The 18,902-nt window shown below is 32.1% G+C and overlaps 1 protein-coding gene across 1 annotated transcript in view; it reads left to right on the top strand.

Annotated features, from left to right (window-relative positions):
• The window catches only part of LOC129233512 (succinate dehydrogenase [ubiquinone] flavoprotein subunit, mitochondrial-like), a 75,064-nt gene that overhangs the window by 25,229 nt on the left and 30,933 nt on the right, over nt 1-18,902 (top strand). The window contains 6 exon segments of the mRNA XM_054867532.1: nt 4,624-4,788; nt 4,893-5,041; nt 9,804-9,961; nt 12,621-12,756; nt 16,288-16,483; nt 17,873-18,073. Of these exon segments, the coding sequence (XP_054723507.1) occupies nt 4,624-4,788; nt 4,893-5,041; nt 9,804-9,961; nt 12,621-12,756; nt 16,288-16,483; nt 17,873-18,073 (1,005 nt within the window).

Here is an 18,902-nt window from a genome sequence, read left to right on the forward strand (position 1 = left end):
TTACACAACTTAAAACATTTAAAATACTGCATTTTATACAAACATACAATGGATTTCAAGTAGAGCAAAGAAAGAAAACCATTATTATTGGTAACGTAAATCAGGGAAATTTGGTGAACTTAAATCAGGGAAATCAGGGAGAAGTCAGGGAACTTTTTTTCACAGTTCCTGTCGCCACCCTGTGAAAGAACTTTGCTTATTTGAAAGATTTTCCTGTAAATAAGGCACTCGGGTCTTGGTGATTTTACATCTCCGATCCACGAAAAACCGAACGCCAGGTATCCTTCCCTGGACTGCCTACTCAGCGACTTAGCCTTTTTACTTGGAGGTCCTCTGTATCAGTACATTCAGTCGCAGATTTAGCAGCTGATGAGCCTTCTCTAATCAAGAATTTTTCTATATCACATTCGTTATTAAAGCGGAGGCTTTGCGCCAATCCTAATAACACATAGAGCGTATGCAGACAATCCAGAATGTCATTGCTGGTGAATTGAGCGTGAATAATTTGTGTCTAAAATAAGCTGAATAAATAGTAATAATTTAGCCAATAGCAAACATTTTTGCTAATTTGCTTCTTATGGATTAACAAAAAAAAAATCTTCAAAAGCAATACGTGTCTGATCATTGGCGCCAACATATGCAACAGGTTAAGTAAAGGCAGCTGCACTCTTCGCTTTACTCTCTGAATTGTTCAAACAGCAATTACCGAAAATATTCATTCGTCCTAGATTTTATTTTTTCAGTTTGATTTTTTTTTTCTTTTAATTTCTATTTTACTAAGTCTCAGAACCGAGCTTTGAGAAACTACGATCAAATGAAATTAGTATCAGAACTGGTAAAGAGGAAAACAAAAACTAAAGCTGGGCTTAAATTTTGGGTGGGAGGGCACAACCCCTGACTGGAGAAGGGGACAATACTCCCTTTTGCAAAAGAATTTAGAAAAAATTCTGTGTAATTAGCTGATTTCGTGGAAATTAGAAGCCGTTTTAAAAAATTGAAAGTAATAGGATCAAGAAGTTTTAAAGAGGTGGGGCAGCAAATCCCCCCTCTCCCCTTATTAGATGTCTGATTGCACATGATCGACAGGGTGAATTGAGAAGTTACAGATACAAACGCTATTCGGTCGTTACTTTAAAATAAAATACATCAAGGCTCTTTCTTTTTATATAACTTTGAAAATTCCGCGGCACACCGTGTTCCTTGTCGCGGCGCACCAATGTGCCGCGGCACACTGGTTGCGAAGCCCTGATCTAAGTCAAAGTGAGTCAGTCCTTGTGATTATTGAAATCTAAATAATTGAGTCCTCAAAAGTTTTGGAAAAATTTACTGAAATTTTATAAAAGTCTATAAAAACCTAACAAAGATTGGTAAAATCGTAAAAATCCCTTAACCGTAAAAACTGACGAATTTTCGTAAAAATTACAAAAAATCAAGCCAAAATTTGCAGGTAAGAGTGAATTACAAACAGGGCCAAATTCGCCTATAAGATAAACAAGCTATTACTTAGAGCCCCTGCTTTGAAGTGGGTCCCTAACTCCCAAAAAAAAATTCATGATTCGTTCCTTAAAAAATGGTAATTGCTTTAAAAAACTATTTTTATTTTTAAGTGCTTGAAAACCTTGAATATTTGGAAACGTGTAGCTACAAACCTTAAATTTTAAAATTTCTAACAAATAGTATAGGGGGAGGAATGCCAAAATATGTCAAATTCAGCTCCTTGTCACATCCTGTATTAAAAATGTAAAAATCATGGTTCTCACGTTTGTAACATATTATTTGAAATAAATTTTTGTGACACATGTTTCATATCTTGCTATTTATTCAATCCCGAATGCAGTATTTTGGAAATTCTTTTGTCTTACTTCTTCTGCATATTGCCTATCTGTTTAGCACGGAAACAAATACACACTACTTCTATTTCTTTTCGTTTTCTGCCCCACTTGCAACTGAAGAAAAGTTGTTGTCATGAGAAATCTATGGTTTCTTTTTTCTTTTAAATTTAAAACAGCTATTTCTCACAAAGTTAGAACAGGACTGTAAAAATTTACAATCAAGTACTAAAATATCAGAGACTGGAAAGTACAAATGAAGTGCGTTAAATAATTTTATTTATTCTAGAGTCCTTGAAAATAATTAGATAAGTCTTTGAAAATCCTAAGCAAAGTGGACTCCAATTTCTTCTACTGCATATTGTTAATCTGTTTAGCCAGGGAAAAAAAAATGATACACTACCTCTATTCCTTTTCGTTTTCTGCACTACTTATGATTAAAAAAATGTTGTTGTAATGAGAAATCTATAGTTTATTTTTTCTTTCAAACTTAAAATGGTTGTTTCTTACAAAGTTTGAATAATATACTGTACAACTGTATAATCTAGTTATCCATTTCTATGCCTATCCAGTTAACCTGGCTTCAAAATGCAGAATTTTATATCCATTTTGCAAAATTTCCTCCAGGGGAGAAACCCCCGGCCCCCCAAAATTGGGAATACTCTATTTCCCACTTAAAAGGGAGAAATGCGTCACTCTCTTGATACCAGCTCCCTCTCTTAAGATTAATTCAAAAAGGACAGCATGAAAACACACATTGATGAAAACGACACAAAAAAAAAAAAAAAAAAAAAAAAGCATGCACTTATGCAGCACAGGAAACAGACAAAAACAAGGCAGTAGGGAGCAATAAAAATGTTGCTAAAAAAAAAAAAATCCTGCCCCCCCCCCAGGAACTCGGTACTAAATCCGCCTATGTTTGCGTATGACCAGACATGGTGACTATGCCAAACATTGACATAAATTTCTGAATTTGTTGCAAAAAAATAATGGAAAAATAAAAATCCTCATAAACTACACTTAAGTTGAAAAGTTTTTCAATTTTTTGCCCAAAGCAATGAGGATAAGATGAAATTTTAAATATAAAAAATTTTTCATTTCTCAAGAAAATTTGTTAAAAAATCTTAAAAAAAAAAAGATTTGCAGCACATTTCGCATTATTTTCATTAGTTTGCAGTTTAATAAAACATCTAATTCTTCTTTGTTTTTGAAAACTTAGGCGCTCAAGCATCCTTGTCTGTTTTACAGTAAGTTACCGCCTTAAGCCAAGTTACTTCCTGTTCCGGGCTGATGAGTGCTAAAAGGCACGAAACTGCAGTCTTTGAATGGAATAACTGAGCTGGTGGTGTATTTTATGTATCCTTGTCTACTTCAATATTGTGAATGACCAAATATGGCAACTATGTTTCTAGAGGAAATGCTGAAGCATCACCTTTCTGGTCAAAAAAAAAAAAAAAAAAAAAAACAATTTTTATTTCATTGCTTTCTTTCTTTTTGTACTTTTGTAAAATTATCTGCAAGCCGCTGAATAATCTGCGACGTGCGTCAAGCAATTTCTGATACCGGGAGTATTAACGGAAAATTCCAGGCAAAACTAACAGATGGAGTCAAATCTTTACGTAAATAATATAAAAATTTTTGAGGAATGGAGATTCAATGGTACTTGGAATTCAATTAATTTACTTTTGAAAAATGTTTTGCAATTGTAAATAGTGGTCACCTAATACAAGTCTAAATACAAGTACTTAGGGTTTTTAGCAGTGAAAGTCATTTTGGCTTTTTCTTAGAGTGTAGCATCAGTTGAAAGAGTTTTTTTCTAAACAACTAATTTACAAAGATACTTACATAATAAAAATCCTCTTAAACATTGTCGCTTTAATGGGATTTTTAAGGTTAAATAAGATGCTGCAATTGGGAAAGCAATAGGAGCGTGAATCACCAAGGGATTAATTCCGTTTTATCACATCTTATGCTCCAAATGCCAAATTCAAAAGTAATGGAAAAATTTTATAAAGACACATAATAATCAGAGGCAAAAGAAAAGGTTGGTGTACCTTCAAAAAAGGAAAACATGGTGAAAACATTGATTCTGTTAGGCAGTTGAAGAAAGAAAAATGGCTTTAAACATAAATATAAATATTTTACATATATAAAATAGAAACTTTGCAAACTCTTATTGATGCTGGTAATAAAAGTATTAAACTTGCAAAAGATGAAATGAAGAAAAAAGGTTTGACAAATGCTATTCAAAAATATAAATAAATTTACATTTAATGCATGTAAATACTTGTATAAAATATAAATAGATGCCACATTTTAAAAATTTTGTTAAAAAAAGTTTTTACATGAGTAAACTGTTTTTTCATAGGTTTTTCTACCAAGATCTTAGGAAACTCATTCTAGATATATGTTATAATTTTTATTGGAATTTTTTAACTGTATGCAGTATGATTAATTGAGTCATTGAGCAATAATTGGTGCAGAAATAACTAGATAATATAAAATATATATTGTTTATTTTTTCATAACAAAATTATTCGTAAAAGGTGTCCTTCCTATATGTTTCGTGAAAAATGGCCTGTATATTACAAATTAACCACTTCTACCCCTGATAAAATTTCAAATTCTGAATAACTAATTATGTTAAAATTTATAAATAATTTATAAAGCAGTACGTTAAATGGTTTATTACATTAAAAAGCCAATAAGAAAGGGGAAAAAACTTTTTCCAGGGAGTTATTAAATTGCTGAGAATAATTTTGTCAAATACATTGTTCTTTCCTGTTTTTTTCAGCTTGAAAATTATGGAATGCCATTTAGTCGAACCCAGGATGGAAAAATATACCAAAGGGCTTTTGGTGGACAATCTTATAACTTTGGCAAAGGTGGTCAAGCACATCGTTGCTGTTGTGTTGCTGACCGAACGGGTCATTCTCTGTTACATACCTTGTATGGCCAGGTATCAAAAAAATTTCTTGCTTTCCCATAACAAATATAATTACTCTAATACTCATTTTTCTATTTGTTTAACTGAGCCACTTTTGATAAGTTTCATTTTTGCAGTCTTTGCGATATGACTGTAACTTCTTTGTAGAATATTTTGCATTGGATCTGTTGATGGAAAAAGGTGTATGTAAAGGTGTGATTGCCTTATGTCTTGAAGATGGATCATTGCATCGTTTTAGAGCTAAAAATACTATATTGGCCACAGGGTAATTTTATCTTCTTTATTTATTTTTCAATGTGTAAGGTATTCTAAGAAAAGAATCAAAGATCTATTTGAATGAACTTAGTTCAAATTATTATTTACTCATATCAAATATTCAGTTTGTAAAAGGATTTGCATAAACAATATAATTTTCTTCTTACAACAGTTATTCAAAATTATTATTAATTTCTGGGAGTTAATGGTTTGACTGGCACCTAAAAATTTCGCCTGGCGCTAAGATTTTGCAATTTTTGTTGGACCCTGACTATAAGTATTATTGATTAGAACTTTAAAATTTCGAATAAAGTTGAAGGGTAATCCTGAGTACACATATATTCTGTGATGAGTCCTTATTTCTTAAAGTATTTCCATGTCTTGTCAAGTATAACAATACAAAAGTGGCATACCTAGCATGGGTGACACCCAGGGCGGCAATTTAAACAGGGCTCCCAAATGGTCCGCTTTTTCCGCCAAAGTCCATTTTTTATGGTTATGTTCGCTTTAGACCGCTTTTTAACATTTTGATCCGATTAGTCCGCTTTTATATTGTTTTTACTTAAAAATCAGACTAAAAGTTTTTCATTTTGTTAAAAGATACTGTACACCCAAAGACGCGGCCCAGCATGTGTTAAACCAACGCCTAGGAGGCGTTGGTTAAACAAGGTTGGTACGCTCATGAAAAACCTTGAAAAGTTCTTGGGAAAAAAAAGAGGTTACACATTTTCAAGTGCCTGAAAACCTTGGAAAAGTGAAAAGTTTCTTTATTGCTTGAATTCTTTAAAAAATCATTGGATTGTGCTTGTAATTCTTTAAAAAATATTTTATCTGCAATTTTCTGAACATATACAGGGTGGTTATAAAATAACAGGTGTTCAGAAATCCTCTAGCAAGTGAAGTATTGGACAAAACATTGCCAAATTTCATGGGCATACACAATAGACCATGGGATTTCGATTACTGAAATAAAAAAAATTAGATCCAAAAATCGCCACCAAGGGAAAGTTTGCCATTGAAAAGGTGTATTACTGTGACTATTGAAAGATTAAATGCTAACTGATAAAATATGCATCAATTTTATTCACAAAATATGGTTTTTAGCAACAAGTGAGGTTCAATATGACCAGCATCGAGATTTTCCAAGTACTGCATACAATGCACAATAAATTGAACACCTCTGAGGGGAGGGGGGATTAATTTCGCCTATATGTAACATTTTTATAGTTTAGAAAGTTGAGATATTGGGAACATGTTGCAGATACACAACGCCATTACGAAATCCCTATGGTTAAAAATCACAAGGTGAAAGATTGTGCAACCACGGTCTACATACTGTAGGAAATGCATGACTAATAAAACTGTTATCAAAGAAATGTTGCCGCCATACTCTCAGTACCTAAAGCCCAACATGGGGTAGTGCACTATCTTACATGAATATTATTCAGAAAGAAATCCTTGCTGTCTCGGCGAAATTTCTTACTGAGGACTTTTGGTAAAAAATTTTTCTTGTTACAAATTGAAATTTCTTATTGGTTTTATTGAACCTCATTTGTAAGCAACAATTATTTGTAGTTAAAAACTTGATGTGTGCTTTTAATTGGCATTTTTTGGCACTTAATTCTTCAGTATTCTCAAGTAATACACTTTTGCAGTGCCAAAATTCCCCCTGGTGGTGACTTTTGGTACTAATTTTTTTAACTGTAGAAATCAAAATCCCATGGTCTGCTATGTCGCTCATGAAATTTGGCGATGTTTTGTCCAATACTTCACTTGCTAGAGGGCTCTGAACACCTCACCTTATTTTATAACCACCCTGTATGTTCCATATGCAGTATCGCGAAAAATTGCTTTTGTGTTTGAGGCTTCAATCCTTTTGCATCTTGTAAATATTTTGATGGTTTTTACAATCGGAAGTGATTTTGACACGTGCTACCTTAGTTTAGTTTTTCGTTTAATTTCAGTAATTAACGAAGAAAATATTTTGGAAACCATAACAGCATTGTGCTTACTCAGACTTCGTGAAAAATTGCTTCTCGCTTTTGAAATTTCAATCATTTTGCATCTCGTAAATGTTTTGATGTTTTCCACAATAAGAAGTGATTTTGACATATGCTACCTTAGTTTAGCTTATTTTTCATATTTCAATAATTAACAAAGGAAATATTTTGAAAACCATAACGACGCTGAGTTTACAGGGACTTCGCCCAAAATTGCTTCTCGCGTTTGAAATTTCAATCCTTTTGCATCTTGTAAATATTTTGATGTTTTCCATAATTAGAAGTAACTAGTCGACCCATGCAGAACTCTGCACTGTGCTTCGAACTGTTTCATGTGGCATTTCACTCTTTTAAAATTTAAAAGAAAAAACATCATGAAGAAGAATTGATAAAAGTAAACGGTTTAAAGTAAACGGAAAAAAGTAAATGGATTAGAGTAAACAGAAAAAATAAACGCACAACAGAAGGCATGTAATTTGATGACATCAGCAACAAAGCCTCAATACAACATTGTGATAATGTAATCATCACTCACTTTTTGGTTGTATGTATTTTCAATACAAACATAAATATCATTAAAAGTTTGACTGAGTGACTTGTGAAAAAGCAGTAATTTTGGATGTGAAAAAACGGGTTGTGGCAAAGACAATCCTGCCTATGAGAGCCTCTGACGAAAAAAAAAGAAACATTAAACAGATATTTATTGGCACGGATTCAAACTGGCGCCATTCAGATTATCAGCACAATACTCCAACCAAACAAGCAATTGCGCCTTCATTTTCGAATGCTATTCATTGAAGCAATTTGTAATAAAAAACAGCAAAAAAGCTTTTGGCTCAAAAAAAACCACATGCTTCTATGTTTTGCTGGCATGATGCGCTTTAAAATTATTTGTAAAACATGGAATTTGATTAAGTAATGAGGAAGATCTCGCGTAGCGATTGAAACATACATTCTAGAGAAACAATAAATTAGACCGAAAATAAATGTTTTTATTTTTGAAATTTGGTACAATTTCCCATATCAAGCTGTAACCATTCTGTTTGAATGCCTGCACATATTTTTCTTTTAATCAATCTTAAAATTCGAAACCAAAACCAGTTGAACTGAGTCCGTTTTTTAAGTATAATTTTTCAAACGTAGACAAAATGCTTTTTTTTTTCCGCCGTAAGCAGAGGAGTAGAAAATTATTTCTTACTTGTGAAGTTGATAATAGTTTTAATATATTACATCATATTCAAATAAATAATAAAGGTTTACTGGGTGAAACATGATTTCAATTTGGCATAATATTTTTGATTTATACAAAAGGTTGAACACTCTGCTATATTAGAAAAATCTACATTTCACCATAGAGTGAAAAAGTTTTTCTGCACAAAAAGGATTTCCTTGAGGTCTGAAATTTTTAATCTAATCCTTTTTTTTATGCTTACGTTATGCTCAGTTATCTGAACGGAGTCGAAGCTTAAAAAAAAAGAAAGAACACCCTTTGATTAATAGTCAACTTATCTTAATAATAACTGTAGCCTGCACTAAGAAATGGAAACACAAAGAGCATTCCCGTCACATTTATTTTATTGCCTTACGTGTGTTATCTGTTGTATATTATGAGTGCATGTAATGCTTAATATTAATCTAAATTAGCTGTAATAGCAGACAGCCCAGGCAGGCCCAAAGTTCAGATAGTTTATAGCCGAACACTCGACCGAAAAAAAACTTATCACTTTAACCAAACAACGAAGTTCAGTGCTTTTTAACTTTATGGGGGGAAAAAACAGAGGAAGTGTAAGGGTTTTTTTCCGTCGAAAGCAACGCAAAAAATAAGAAAATTGCATTCGAATTTTGCTGTAAAAAAATAAATACAAAACACTGGATATATAAAATAATATAAAAAAAATGGATAAAAAGTCCAGTTGTACAGAAGGTGATAAAGAAATTGTATATAATACAGTGAATAATATAGTATCGGTAAAAATCTATATGATGGTTAATTAACAAATTATCTTCACTGATTTAGCAGCAGGCAGCTAATTTGCCTTTTGGTGCTTCCCTTTGTTTAACTATGAGTGGTCCTCCCAAAGTTCTCTTATTAATCCTAACTGGTCCTCCTTAGTCCCCTTTTTGATTCAATATGGTCCTCCCAAAGTCCTCTTTTTAATCCTAACTGGTCCTCCTTAGTCCCCTTTTTGATTCAATATGGTCCTCTTTTGCCCTTTTCCAAAGCTAAAATGTGTTGGGAGTCCTGTTTATGGTATATCACTCCACCCCCTTCTACAAATGCAAAAAGATAAATAAATAAAATAAAAATAAAAAAAAAATAAATTAAAAAAAAATAATAATAATTATACATGAAAAAATGAAATTCTTAAATTTAATTTTATTTTAGCCCCCTCCAAAGGGTATCACAATGCTAGCGCTCCCCTCTCCCCGTGGTTATGCAACTGCATTTGATAGAGTAAATATAGTTATAAAAAGGGAAGAAATTTCTGAATTTAAATATTTATATTTTTCAAAACTTTGCAATTCGTCTTAGGGTGTCATCCCCCTCCCCAGATGGTTGATACCCTGAGCGGACGGCCTTCTCTGCCCCCGGTAGTGACGCTACTGAATACAATGTTCATACTTTGAGTGATTCTTTGTTTAAAGAATATAAACACAAAAGTTTTGATTGCATTAAGTATTAAGGACTTTTTTTTTTTTGAATGGAAGAATCATGTTTGTAAATGTAATTATTTAACGCTATATAAATGTTTCCTTTAAATTTTTCTAAAGGGGTTATGGCCGAGCTTATTTTTCTTGTACCTCAGCACACACATCTACTGGAGATGGTATGGCATTAGTCGCTCGTGCTGGACTTCCTAACCAGGACTTGGAATTTGTTCAGTTTCACCCAACTGGCATTTATGGAGCTGGATGCCTTATAACAGAAGGTTAAATTCTTCATGGATCAATATTTTTCAATTTTTTACTTTTTTAAAATCGTATTTACTGTGATAGTTTCAATTTTTCATTAACTATGTTTTAATTAAGTTCATATTTTATATTAATAGTCTTGCATAGTTTAAGAAAAGTCACTTTTGTTTTTGTTCATGTTTATAAAATTCTTTTCTAATAAAGGGTAACCAATCCAATGTTTTACGATAAACATTAAGTGCTGGTAATATTTATCAAAATATATAATTTTTTGCTTGGTATACAAGGTCTATTCCAAAAGTAATGCGATTATTTTTTTAAAGTAATTTATTGAACAGATTTGCAAAAACACCTAAAATTATTCAAAGTAATGTCCTTGGGCCTCTACACATTTTTTCCAGCGCCTCTGCCATCACTGGTAAGTGCTCTGAAAGGCGTTTTTGGGGACCTCTCCCAAGATCTTTGTCACGGCTGATTGGATCTCTTCTATGGATGAAATACGGGTTCCTTCAGGTTTGCCTTAATCCGAGAGAACAAAAAGAAGTCTGCCGGGGCGACATCAAGACTATAGGGGTTCAGGATGGTGTTTTCACCTGGTGTTTAGCCAGGAACTCGCGGACTCACAGCGCGTTGTGGCAAGGCGCTTCGGAATAATCTTTCCTCATCGCTAAATCTTGAGTAACAATGCGAAACACAGCAACAGACAACACGCTCAGTTCATTGGCCACCATCATGGTGGCCAATCAACGGTCTAAGTCCAACAATTGATGAACTCAAGCCACATTGTTGTTGGTTTTGCTGGTTGACGGCCACCCAGATCGTTGTTCATCTTGAACCTCTTCCCGGCCCTCTTTACAGGTCTTTAACCTCCTCAAAACTTGTGAGTAGGACAGAGAGGAGTCCCCGTAAGCCTCACGAATCATTTTGTTACTCTCCTGTAGAGATTTTGTTGGTTTAGCAACAAAACTCAATCACGTTCCATTTCTTCCGTGACACGGTCGGAGCACAGAGATTAACATTACCTGACGTCCAGCCACTTCCACAGCTCTAAGAACACTGACTGAGATCGATTTTCGGTAAAACCTTAAGGCCCTCCCCCCCCCTATCCAACCCAAAGTGTTTTATTTCACTCCGACAAATAAAAGCAACCTGGGAAATTTAATTCCATTACTTTTGGAATAGACTTAAAACTTTCGATACATGAATTAAAACCGAAATCAGATTGTTTATACTATTTTGAGTGCAAGTGAAATAGATGGTGCTTATAACGTCTTGCACTACTAAAGGAAATTCATTTTTAAAAAAAAGTAAGAAAACTATTTTAGATTTAAACTTTATTCTTTTTTCATTTTGATCCTTATCTCAAAATGTTTTTTTTTTCCCCTGAAGCAAAAATATACTTTTACACGACTACTAAAGTTAATACTTAAAAAAATTTTGCTTTTTTTTTCTTCTGTCGTTCTGATTGGTGAACTTTTGTGTTCTGATTGCTAATAAAACTTCTGTTTCAGCTGTGCCTGGAAATAAACTTCCCCTCATTGATTCATTTCAAGTTTACTGTACTAAAAGTATGGTACTGTAGCCTGTAGAATCTACAATAGAATAGTGTTGCTTATGACAAAATGGCTTATTAAATGTGTTGAAAGTTTTGGAAGATTCATTATTTAAAATTATTTGCGTGAATTAGTATTAACTCAGAGAAGAAACCTTCCATTCCCTGTGAACTTAATAGGATGGTGGAGTTTTGGCGAAGTGATAAATGATCTCTGCAGTTTCAGGACTGCACCGTGCAAAAAAAAAAAAAGCCGCAAAACAACAACAGATTTTAAACTATAAAAACAAACCTAGAACTTAGAGAAACATTAGAAAATTTGAGAATTAACAAACTTTTGCATGTTATTAGTCCTATAACAGAATTATGGTTTTCTTCAGACAATATCATTTCTTAAAACTTGGTATGCTCTCAGTTGCATGCTGTTATTTAGGTAAAATTGAACAAAAGCTGAAAGAGCGCTTGGTAAAGAAGCCATTTTTTTGCATTAAAATAGAGTAATTTAAATTTGCGATTTATGTCCAAAAAGAACTATATATGCAATACATGCAATGTACCAGACAGCCTGGTTATCACATCTAGAGACTGCAGTTTCATTCTTATTAGAACTCCTCAGTCTGTAATAAGAATAACCAAGCTAGAGGCAGGTGTCATCTCATTGAAGCTGAGAGTGCCAACAAACTGGAAGTAAAGTGAATTTATCTCACCAGCGATTGTTCGCTAGATGATGACGTTTGGCTTGAGTCAAACGTCATACAAAAGATGTTAAATGTTAATTTCTCTGTAAAAAACTATTTAAAACAAAAATTTAAACATAACATAAAGGCATGAAAGTTTGCTGACTTAATGAAAATGAAGCCGTAAAAATTTTTTCTGTTAATGTATGCTTGTTTAAGTTATGTAGTTACAAAAATGTGCAATTTGAAGCTTTTTTTTTTCTCTCTCTCTCAATTTTAAGTTGCTCAGTTTTTTACTGAAAAATCATCCAATATTTTTGAAGACACTTACGTGCTGCAAATATTTGTGTATTTTAAAAAAGTCTTTAATTGTAGCTATTTTGTGCTATTTACAAAACAATAAAATTGCATCTTGATTAATGGAAATTTTATTTATAAACAATTTAGGCTGCAGAGGTGAAGGTGGATTTTTAATTAACAGTGAAGGTGAAAGGTTTATGGAACGTTATGCACCTGTTGCAAAAGATCTTGCATCTAGGGATGTTGTATCTAGAGCAATGACAATTGAAATCAGGGAAGGAAGGTAATATCTCATTAATATTTTAATCAGTCTGTTTATTTATATAACGTTATTTATTAGTTTTTGTTGATTAACGACAAAGAAGTCTAAAAAAATTCACGTAAAACTTCACAAGTAGCAAATATGTACATTTGCTTCTATGTATAGTTCAATAGTTACTATAGACATGATTCAAATTAATATGAAGTTGGTTTTGCTGCAATATAAAAGATTTCCAAAACCTACAGATTAAATCATGAGAAATTACAAATTTTCTTATATTTTATGAAAACATATGAGTATAAATATCAAAATATTGTCTGTTGTAATGTGTTGTTACATATGACTTAATTAAAAAAAAAAAAAAATCCATATATTTAAGACAGCTCTAGTATCACATAAAAGTAAATAAGATTACAAAATACACAAGAAATTAAAACAGGAACTAGATCAAATAAACAAAGGAGTATAAGAAATGTAGTCTTTACAAAGAGTTCCTATAAATTCTGACTTACCAGTATAATTTGCTCATCTTTCCTTGTTTCTGGCACTCTTTGTCAAGTTTGGACATGTAAAAACATGTTCTTAGTTCATGGTGCCTGAATTACACATTTGGCATAAACTAGGATGAAAGGACGCGTGGTTCAAAAAGGCCTTTTTAAAAATTTCTGATTTTTACAGGTCTTACCCTCCTATTTGGTTCCATTTATGTAAAAAATAACTACTGTAAAGTTTAAGCTCTTTTTTTTTTTAGAGGTAGCTCAACATTTTTAAAATTCAATAATATTTGATTTTCTGCAATAAATGCAGAATGAAAGAAAAAGGCTAAGAAAGCAATACAACTTTGTTTCATTTCATTCTTTAGCATTTTTTAAGTTGAAAATTGCAATACAACAATTATATTTAAATCATTATGGATGTGATTGTGCTATTAACTACCAAACTATATTTTGCTATCAGTAGAGCGGGGCAATGTTTTTTGACAACCTGCCACAAAAATTTAAACTTATCTTCATTGATTTTTATATTTTCATTAAACTCTTTTCAAAGAATATTATTACTGGCTTCATTCACTAAATTTTAGTGCTTTGTGATAATTCTCCCAAAACTCGCAGATTTGTTTGATCTCCCATGTTTTACTTGATAAAACGTCTCAGGTAATTTAATTTTTTCAGTTAATGAAGCTGATCATGTAGTTAGGAAGTTCTCAAATTTTATAGTTTTCAGTATAATCTCAGGTATTTTTTGCAGCACTTTTTTCATTCACTTCTTGCACAATTATCTTCTATTCAACTGTGTCACTTGACTGTCAAAAAGAGCCATGCAATTTTACTTACTTCTTCATCAATATTTTTATGTTACAATAATGAAATTTAGATTTCATTAAATTGAAATCATTACATACTGCTTTCTGAAGTATAGCAGCTGTCATCCAAGGTTTTAAATAAACACATTCCGCAAATATACTTGCAGTCCAATGTCTTCCACTGAAGTGATGGTAAACTAGTGGATAAACATTTATATTTTAAAATAGTACAAAGTATTTAACATTCATTGAATATGGTGCTATGATGTGAGCTCCAATACAATGCAAAAGTAATATTGCAATAAATCAGATTCTAGGAGAAGGGGTTTTATGCTGAACTATTAAAACCATTTAAAGAAATTCTCGATAATTCTCTCTTGAGTAAGATTCATAGAGCAACGTTTTTCATAGATTGTATTCTACAATCCTTTACATCAGCCACTTTTTTTTATTTTTGAGTCTTGTAATGCAATTATCCGTATCAATGAACTCCCAAAAGGCCTAGAATCTGTTACAAGAAGTACTTTTGGTGCAGAAGAGAACCTTTTGCATTTGTTGAAAATGGCACCATAATTTCCAAAATGTGGTGTTCACATTCCAGAATTAATTATTTCTTTTGCTTTGCACCAGTAAAACAGATGTTTTTACTTTTGCCAGTATTGATGCTTCTTCGGTCAAAGCCCAACACTTTGTTGATGTACAAAGAATTGTGCAGAGTGGCATAAACTGCAACATCTTACAAAAACATTTGTATGTTTACAGAATATTTTCCATGGCTAATATTGAAACAGTGTACATAAAATAACTATTTTGCAATGTAATAAATTCTCTTAATGGAAATAGCAATCATATTTATGATTAGTTTGGTCTTCTGTCAATACACTTATATTCGGCAATGATGCAAACTTCATCTGCTTTGCATCATTGCCGAATGCATCATCATCTCTAAATGTTATTCAAATGTCATAACATTTTCTCCTACTTATTTTCTTATGTATTGGAACCAAATAGGAGGGTAAGACTCAAAAAATTTTCAGCTTCGAAATTTTGTATCACCCTTAATGCATATGTTTTTGAGATGTTTTGCCATGCAATCATAGCCAGTTTTTAGTCTAAAGTTTGCCACAGCCTCTTTATGGGGTTGGATGTTAGCCCAGGATTTACTTGTTGATTCTGTTGCCTGATCAGATTTAAGTCTCCTTTACTTTGTCAAAAACAAGCTTTTCAAATAGCTTTGGAAGAATTGGTTTGTTCTCTTGTGGCTCTAATGTCTTCTTCTATGTCTTTGTCTAATGTCTTCTCTTGGCCAATGAGTCTGCCTTTTCATCTCCATAAGCTCCCACATGTAAAGGAATCCATTCAAAAATGATTGTTTTGTTATAATTAAAACAAAAGTTTAAACTTTGTCTAATTTCTGAGATGATCTGAGTTTTTGTGTCATATTTAACAACCACCTGATGGCTGCTTTAGAATTGAATAGAATAACTATCTTTGAGAAACAAGAGTTAACTGTGTACACCAACCCCAGATCTATCTTGTATTTTTGAGCTATCAGTGTACACTCTTGTCCATTCTGATTCTGGGTATCCTTCACGTAACATCCATAGTGTATTTGCTTTCAAAATTGTGTCCAGAATGTTTTTCTTACCCAAGTCTTTTGTATATACCTGGTAAATGATATCTATATATTCAAGGAGATTAGACATGATTTTGTTACAATTCATTGGTTTGTTTTTGTCTAATTCTTTTAGTAATTTCTCTCAAAGGTTTAGGGGAAGAACAACAGTCTTCAAAATACCTGGTTTGCTTTGGTTCATGCATTTCGCTCTATGTGAAGCTTTCATTTTAACGAATGCACCTACTGCAAGTTTCTTTATTTCAGTGGCAATTGGTGGGCTGGAACTGTAGTTTTGCATAACAGAAATTCTAATTGTTTCCCAGCTCCTGTGATGCGCTGAAGAGCTTCGGATTGTTTCCTTTCCAAACCAAAACTCTGCTGTAATGTAAAAAGAAAGTTATTAACTTCAAAATATTGATACTTTCAAAATATTGTGCACTGCAATTTAGTATTAATTAATTTTTATAAATATCTATTAACCTTTTCATCTAAAACTTCTACAGCTTTGTTTACAAATTGCTTGTATTACATAATATACTTTACTTCTTCATCTATGACAATTTTATTAACTATTCATGTGTTGCTTCTGGAAAAAAATGACCTTTTTTATTACTTGCTATATTTTAAATAGAGGATGTGGACCAGAAAAAGATCATGTTTACCTCCAACTTCATCATTTACCTCCCGAGCAACTTGCTTCCCGATTGCCTGGTATTTCTGAGACGGCAATGATATTTGCTGGAGTTGATGTTACACGTGAACCTATTCCGGTGCTGCCTACTGTACACTATAATATGGGTGGTGTCCCTACTAATTATAGAGGACAGGTATTTTTTTTTTTTTTAATTTTTTGTCATTTTAGTATGAAACAACACTAGCTGAAAAGTCCAGAAAAAGACAAAACTGCTTTTGATTAAGTTATTTTGCTAATATGTCTCAAACTAATTTCTATAGCTACATGCAGTATTTCCGCTACTGTGCCAGAATAATGCATGCTTATTTTGGAAATTTCTTAGCAAATTTCAATTTCTATTGCACAATTGAAGTGGATGACTTTTAGACATTTCTTATTTTGTATCAAAATCAGGATCATTTATTATTTTCCCCAAATACACTAGTTTTTGGCTTGAAAGTAGTTTATAAAAAAATATTAACCTCCTTAATCTGTTAAATAATAAGTGGTGGAAGGGAAAGTAGGTTTGAAAACGTGATGTGTTGGGAGGAATAATCATGGTCGTGCAGTTATTCATGTGTTTCATTTTTTGTAAATTTTAATTGAAATAGATGTTAAAAGGTTGCTGCTCCTGTTCTGTAAACCTTTAAAACTTCTTATGACTGATTTTAATGTACAATCCAAACAACATATATATATTGCAATCCTTCTGCATTCCATACTAAATCCCAATTTTTTTTTCTCCTTAATTTTTAATTGAATTTGTTCTGTATGTAAAATGAAATTCATTTATTTTTTAATTCTTCAAACAATATTTTTTTAAATATTAAACAGTTCCCCAAGTTATTTAATCATGGGCTTTCAAATGTCATAAAATGAAATCATTGATCCACAGGTTTTCTTTCTGGATTTTTTTCTTTTTTGGGGGGGGAGGGGGGGTTGATAGTTCCTAACAACATAGCCAAAACCAATTAATAAACATTGTGCATAAAAGCAAAGATCAGAAAGTAAAAATTATAAAATAGTTTGATAAGTTCTTCATCTCAGTAGTATTTATCTTGAGGGGGGAAGGGGACATAATGAATTGAAGAAAAAGTAAGCAGTAGGGGAGATAAAGTTTTTGGTTTAAGTTATAGTAATTTAGATTTACTGTCGATTGCATCAATAATGCCTCATGAGATCCTTTGTGTTCTAAAATAAAAATGTAAATAAAGTATTAAAATAGTTTTTTTTTTTTTGCCTGAAATCTATTTTCATTATTTACAAGCTTTTAAAAAAGAATGAAGAAAGTTTTTCACCCCAGTAAATTTTAGAAAGCCTTGATCTGCTTTAATACTTAATTTTAGAAAATTTGATTTTTTTTTCACATTTATTAATTGATAATTCATTTTTATTGGCTTTATTAAGTTTTGATTTTGTATTTCTTAACAGTGCATAAAATTCGTGAAAGCATTTCTAAAACATAAAATATATATTTTTTCTTTTAAATAAATCTATATTAAATCAAACTCTAATATATTTTGCAAAATTGAAACCAATTTAGGTAATAACATTTGATGAGAAGAAAGGTGATCAAGTTGTTCCAGGGCTCTACGCTTGTGGTGAAGCAGCTTGTGCTTCAGTTCATGGAGCTAATCGCCTAGGGGCAAATTCTCTTCTTGACTTGGTGGTGTTTGGAAGAGCTTGTGCGCACACAATTTCCGAAGTAAACAAGCCTGGAGATTCTGTTCTTGAGCTTTCTCCGGTATGTGTGTTTGTATTTTGATCGTAGAATGAAAACTTAAACCTATCAGTGTTTTGAAAATTCCTTATGTTAAAGATACATTTTTAAAATTGAGTTTTGCCTTTATCTTCAAAAAATAACTAAACAACATGATTTCTAAAATAAAAAAATTGAATCCTATAAATATATATATTATACTGGCAGTGCCTGCACTTTGATGCCCATGCTAAGATATTAAAGGAAGTCTGTTGAATAAAAAACAAAATCCACCCCTGTTTTTATGCCAAGATAGCTGCCTATGTCGGCTGTTTAAATAAATTTGGCAGAGGCATTAATTAATCTATATCTATCTTTTTTGTATTTTTTATACCTATTTCCAGTTGCATTTTGTGTCATTCACCTTTTTAAGCTAAAATTGCTGCCTTTGGCGGCTATCTACCTATACAATCTATCTCTAATTTATTTTAACCTCCCCGCTCAATTCCTAATCTTTACAAAGATCATTCAAAAAACTGTGGGCTTTATTCTTTTAATTAAATGTTAAACTGTGAGCTTTTAAAAGTGCTCAGCTTATTAACTTTAAGTGGAAGCTCAACCAGGACGTATGATACTTCATGTAAAAACATATTTATCTTGTGCAACATCATGAAAAGCCAAATTTAAAAAGTAACTTATTTATTATGGCTATGATATATACAATGACATGTTAAAGGGAATATTGAGAATACGCTCTTTACATTATTAAGTAGCTCATAATACTTTAAATGACTTCTGAATCTAACTTTCTAAGTCAAAGTATGAAACGTTAAACATAATGAGCTATGATATTCATATCAAGAGCAGTAAGCCG

Source organism: Uloborus diversus, chromosome 1 (assembly GCF_026930045.1).
Source record: "Uloborus diversus isolate 005 chromosome 1, Udiv.v.3.1, whole genome shotgun sequence".
Classification (NCBI taxonomy): Eukaryota; Metazoa; Arthropoda; class Arachnida; order Araneae; family Uloboridae; genus Uloborus; species Uloborus diversus.